This window comes from Aplysia californica, unplaced genomic scaffold (assembly GCF_000002075.1).
Source record: "Aplysia californica isolate F4 #8 unplaced genomic scaffold, AplCal3.0 scaffold00593, whole genome shotgun sequence".
Lineage (NCBI taxonomy): Eukaryota > Metazoa > Mollusca > Gastropoda > Aplysiida > Aplysiidae > Aplysia > Aplysia californica.
In genome coordinates this window covers 322,019-328,427 of record NW_004797863.1, presented here as the reverse complement: position 1 = coordinate 328,427, position 6,409 = coordinate 322,019, and the positions used below count along the sequence as shown (strand labels likewise).

Sequence of the window (6,409 nt, the reverse complement as noted above, 5' to 3'; positions counted from 1 at the left end):
GTAGGGATGGACTGGTACTTGTTAACGTCAGAAGTATTGAGAGAGGCGGGACTATGTGGTCAGTGATAGATAGATTGGAGGAAAGAGAAGGGCGTGGGGAGGGTGTGGGATGGGCAGCTCCGACACTTGTTAACATCTGAAACATTGAAAGAGGCGGGACTACGTGCCTAGTGATTGGCTGGTTTGGGGGAAGGGAAGGAGCATAGGGAGCGAGGGGGACATTCGTTAGCGTCTGAAACATGGAGAGAGGTGATTGGCTCTGATTTGGAGGCTTAAGGGGCGGGGAGTGGGAGGTAGGAGTGGGGCGGAGAGTGGGAGGTAGGAGGGGGGCGGCACCAGCTCTCGTTAACGTCTGGAACATTGAAAGAGGCGGGACTACTTGGTGATTTGTTGGAGAGTTTCGAGGGAAAAGGAAGAGCGGTAAAGGCAGCATTCATAAAGGGGAGGGTTCACGTGGTCAGGGATTGGCGGGGTTGGGTGAGAAGATTGGAGTGCGGGGAAGATTGACAGCACTGATCGCCGCCAAATACATCAATGGGGCGGGGCTATGTGGTTATTGACGGATAAGTTCAGGTCTATGTTTTTTTGGTCTAGTTTTCTGTTTTCATGAGTAAGTGTAAGGCAGGGATGTGAGGAATGGGGGGGGGGCAGTGTTGGTTTGTTATTTTATTCTGTTTGTTTTTTTCTCTCGTTCTTGAATTCGTTGTTGTTTTTTTTTAATACGCACTTACAGTGGAAAGACCATATTTGATTATTAACTAATAAAATAATAAGTTAGATGCATTCGACTTACGAAGGAAAAATGTTACAATAATGATAAGTTAATAACAACAATAACATCAAAAAAATATACCAGTAACAGCAACAACAAACACAACAACGACTATAAAACAATTTGAATCTGAACAAAAGAGATGAACTGGATAATATACCGTGAGCTTAAGTGGCAAAGGTCTAGTTGTGGTCAACACTTTGATCTTACTTGAGCTAATTCACATGATCTAGGGTCTCCACTCCCGGTGGGGCCAACAAAGAGGTCACCATGAGGTCATGCACGACGACATTTATTTTTTTACATTTTCTTAGAATGAAGACAGACAGACAGACAGACAGACAGACAGACAGACAGACAGACAGACAGACAGACAGACAGACAGACAGACAGACAGACAGATGTATGGATGGATAGAAGTGACTAAATATATAATATACATAATATGTAATACCAATTCACATACCTTATTACAGGTCCTTAGTAAGCACAAGAAAAAAAGGCAAAATGAAAGTCAATTCTTATTCCTTGTTCATCATCTACAATGTACAGTCTTCTTCTCTGTCTTTCACTTTAGCATCTTCTTCCTTATACTCCTCCTATACTTTTAAAAATTCTCTTATTCTTCCCATTTGCATAGATACCATATTGTTTTATTCTAATCTCAAGTTTCAATGCTCCTCTCTCCATCTGTCTCATTTCACCCGCACCACCCACCCTCTCTCTGTCTGTCTGTCTGTCTGTCTGTCTGTCTGTCTGTCTGTCTGTCTGTCTGTCTCTCTTTCTCTGTCTCTCTTTCTCTTTCTCTCTCTCTCTCTCTCTCTCTCTCTCTCTCTCTCCCTCTCTCTCTCTCTCTCTCGCTCTCTCTTTCTCTCCCCACCTCACCCCCAAAAGCCTCAAAAGAGCAAAATACGTCTTTTCATATCTCCCTCACAGACACCAAGATAGTGCACTCTAAAGTATTTATTCTGATTCACTATATAACAAGAGCACATTATTTGACTAAATTTGAATGTCACAAGAAGGGAAACGGAGTGAGCTGTAAATGAAGTTGGCAGGGGGGGGGGAGGGGTCACTCACACTCGCCATAGTAGGACTGGTAATTTGCTCTTCAAACGGACGCAATGGCGCGGCCAATGCGCTACCTCAGAATCACAAAGCCCAATGCCTAGTTTTGATAAATCAAACGCAAAAAAGGTGAGCTTCACGATAGCTCAAGATTTTTCAAATGCAATTCTTTAAATATCTTGATGCCGACTCCAAATAATCTTACTCTTTTGAAAAAGCAGATATAACATTAAAATTTGGCATCTGACCTCACAGTCTTAGTAGCTCAAAACGTCCAAAAATTTCAGATAGGACTTTGTAATTCTGAGATTACGAATCATGGTGTGCACGCTTTCATGTCAAGTTGTCTACAGAGAGCGAAGAGCGGCGGTCAGGACAATGGCCCAATCTAGGACTAAAAGTCTGTGCGCCCACCTCCAACCCCTCACATACACGCATTTCTCACACAATAATAATAATAATAGATAAAAGATAGCATTTGTGTAGTGCAAATCCTCGCTCAATAGCAAGCTCTTTGCGCTTCGCAATCTATATTATTACCCCAGCAGACCTGAAAGCATTCTGAAACAACCACAACTTCCTGGGAAGCATACGGTGCAAGAAGCCATTTATAGACGTTAAAACAGTGACATACTAACAAGATCTTTCGCTGGATATTGGGTTTCACATAATCAGTGTCCCTTACAAACCAATACAAGATTTATGAAGCAGCAGCAGTTCGATTCTTCGCAATCGCAAACAGAAGACGAAAGTTTAATCCTCGTTTTGGTTGACTTGTATATCTTATCAAGTATCTCTCTATCTCTCCTGGGAATCTGTACCAGATCAATGCCTCCCAGGGTCAGATAAGCCAGCCTTTTAAATTATTATCTAAATTATTGTTTTGTTTGAGTAAAGAGAAGCACACACGGCACTATAATGGTCATCTAGTGCTGGAGAAAAGTAGAAGAAGACAGAGAGGGAGTAATAACAGAGGGAGAAAGTAAAGAGGTAGGACCCGCCAGTGGCGTCCTCCAACCGCCCGCTTAACGTGAAAAAGTAAGACAAACAGAGGGTGATAACAGAGGAAAAGTCAAAAAAAAAATAGAATCTAGAAGTGGCCCCCTCAAACCACCCTCTAGTAGGGAAAAAGTAAGACAGACAGACAGACAGTAATAGCAAAGGGAACGTAAAAAAGTGGGACCTACCAGTGGCATCCTCCAACCATCCTAAAAATTGTATTAAAATGGGCGTAAAAGCAGTTAAGCATGCCAACAAAAAGTAAAGACAGAGAGTTATAGCACAGAAAAAGTTAAAGAAGTAGCAGCCACTAGTGGTGCCTTCCATCTAACCACCCTCTAAATTGTATGAAAATTGGCGCAAAACAGTTCTCTTTACAAAGACAGTTATATTTCCATATACATTGCATTAGAAAGGGCTTAAAAAAAACAACAAATTATACTTACAAAGACATTGTATTAGAATGGGCGTAATAAAACAGTTATATTTACACAACCATTGTATTAGAATGGGTGCAATAAAACAGTCATACGCTACAACGAAAATGCTTGACTAACCAATGCAGGGTTGTCCTGGGCCACGGGAAGTGAACCCGAGCGGACATTCACAGCGGTAGGCGCCCTCTGTGTTCACACAGCGCTGGTTGTAGTAGCAGCGGTGCTGTCTGGTTGAGCACTCGTCCACGTCTGAGGAGAAAGGTTTGGGTTCAAATCTTGTTTTTATTTTCATTCTTTTCACACAAACATTGCTGTGTGATTTATTTCTTTTCAATATGTTATTTTAACACACATTTTCTTTGTAATATTTTCAGTATTTTAGCACAACATTTAATTTGGTGATTATAAACAAAATATTTTAAACATTTTAATTTAATAATGATAAATAGCATTTGTTTAGCACATGTCCCCACTCGAAAGCAAGCTCTATGCGCTTTACACTATATTATTACCCCAGCAGACCATAGAACACTCAGAAACATTCTCAGCATCCCGGGAAGCATGCAATGCAAGCAGCTGGTTAAGCGCTCAAACACTAACAAACTGACAAGATCTTTCACTGTCCTGGGTACCCATTCCCACCTGGGTGAAGTGGGGAAAATTCGTGTAAAGTGCCTTTCCCAAGGACACAACGTCGGGCCCGCGGCTCGAACCACCGAGCCCGCATCCTCACGATTACGAGTCCGGTAGCCTAACCACTAGGCCACCGACGCCACACATTTTAAACAACCATATTCAAATATCTACACATCCTTAACTTTCCTGACCATATCGGATAATTTCGCCTTATGAATTGCCTGCCGAAATCTTAACCCCTAGGCGGATATTATTATATAGGTTATGTCCGACTAGCAGAAGATTAAAGGAAATCTTGCCGGAGCACATTACGAACCATCACATACATTATATCAGAGGCACGAACATGCATATTAATCCATTATAGTACGCATGTTTTTGCTAACACTCTAATGTTCCAGATAAACAAAAATAGAATTGAACAAAACTTGCATGAGAAAAGATGTTGCATTTAAAAACAAGGTGTCTTCAATCGTTGTCGAATGACCACAGTGCTCATTCTCAGGGCGTTAAAAGGTTAAAGAAAAACAAGCAAAAACACTTAAACAAACTGCCTTAAAACGGACATGAGTTGACCTTTAACCTCTCACCTTGACATCTCCCTGACTCTGTCCTGACAAAGCCCTGCGGACAGAGCTGCACACAGTGGAAGCTTCCCTCTTGGTTGATGCACTCTTGTCCGTCCGCGCAGTCGTGGCCACCCTCATAGCACTCGTTCACGTCTGTGGATACAATGGTGGTGAAAATAAAGCTTAGCCCCCTCATCCTTTTTTTTTTTTGCATCAAGACGATCATTGCACGCCTTCACGTCTGTCGTGGATATAATTTTGGTAGAAGTAAAGTTAACCCCTCCCTACGTCTTCCTGCATCATGAGGATCATTGCACTTGTTTCTGTTTGTGGATACAATGTAGGTGAAAGTAAAGTTTAGCCCCATCGACGTCTTTTTGCATCAATTGGAACAATGTACTCGTTGACGTCTGTTGACACAATGGTGGTAAAAATAAAGCTTAGCCCCCTCCTCGTCTTTTTTTGTACCAAGACAATCACTGCACACGTTCATGTATGTGGTACTGTGTTAGTAAAAGTAAAGTTTAGCTCCCCTCCACGTTCTTTTGCATAAAGACGATTACAGCACTCGTTCACGTCTGTACATGGATGCAATGTTCGTAAACATACACTTCAACCCCCCCCCCCCTCTTAAAGTTGCATCAAGGTGATCATTACACTCGTTCACGTCTAGGGGTACAATGCTGGTAAAAGAAAAGTTTAACCTCTCCACAGCTTTCTGCACAAAGACAATCATTGTATTTTTACCCTCAAGAAATATTGGTAAGAGTTTTACGGCGCTCGCAACTGCATAAGGTCATATGAGCGCGCGGGACACATTTAACTTTTTCAGTCAGTAGGAAATTTTGAATTTTGCCCGGGTGGCGGCCGAAGCCTACTCTTACTGATTTTAGACCACCCAATGATCTTAATGTGCGCAACTTGCACACGGGATCTCCGAGATTTTACGCCCTTGTCCGAGAAGGCCAGGTGTAGATCTTTCCTACCAGAAGATCAGGGGTGTGGGTAAAAGACAGCAGTAAGGAGCAAAGGAGTAGCTGTAGAAAGGCTGCAGAAAGAATCAGGAGCCCAGAGAAGGGGGACAAACGAGATGAGGGGGTGGGGGCAAAAAGAAGAGATATAAAGCTGACGACAGAACATTGTTAGAGAGCTCGAAATGAGGTGAACGGGGACAATTTTAGAAAAGAAAATTTTTCGGTCGCTACCGGGATTCGAACCCAGGACCTTGGAATGAGAGGCCAACACTTTAACCTCTAGGTTACGAGAGCCCCCAATCATTGTATTGGTTCGCGTATACAACTTTGATTAAAGCAAAGTTTTGTCCCTCACGTCTTTCTTCATCAGGAAGATCATTGCATTCGTACACGTCTGTGGAGACAATGTAGGTCATGTTAACTCCCCCCCAACCCCTCTTCCCCTCCCCCTTCCGTGTCTTCACACATCATTGCTATTACAGTCAGCTGTTCCCCGTATTTGTAAGTTAAAATTCAGTTTAGGGAAAGTATACCACAATACCACCAAACCCGTCCTTTTCCACGTCTTCCCGTATCATTACTATCCCAAACCATTTTTAGTTTTAGTTTAGTTTTAGTAAGAGTTTTACGACATTTGCAAAACAATAAGGTACCATAAATGCCGAAGAATATAGGCGTTACAGGAGAGTAATAAACACGGAAAAGAAGCAGGGGAGATCAGGACGATAGATGTTTGATAGGAAAGAAGGAGCAAACCACACCAGAGTATCCGCCAACCACCAGCTAACCCGTTATTTCATGGTCCTTTAAGACACAACAGTGACTCCGCGGTGGCCCCTACTCTGTGACCCCCCACTGTAACCCTTAACTGTGATCCCCATGATGACCTTCCAAAATGTGAACCCTCCTTCCTCCTCCCCACCACCACCATCACCAACAAGAACAACAACAAAA

General features: G+C 42.6%; 1 protein-coding gene across 1 annotated transcript in view; it reads right to left on the bottom strand.

Moving 5' to 3' along the window:
* LOC101857206 (hemicentin-1) overlaps positions 1-6,409 on the bottom strand; it is a gene marked incomplete in the record, with an annotated part of 120,102 nt that overhangs the window by 11,596 nt on the left and 102,097 nt on the right. Inside the window, 2 exon segments of the mRNA XM_013087487.2 lie at positions 3,397-3,525; positions 4,503-4,634. Of these exon segments, the coding sequence (XP_012942941.1) occupies positions 3,397-3,525; positions 4,503-4,634 (261 nt within the window).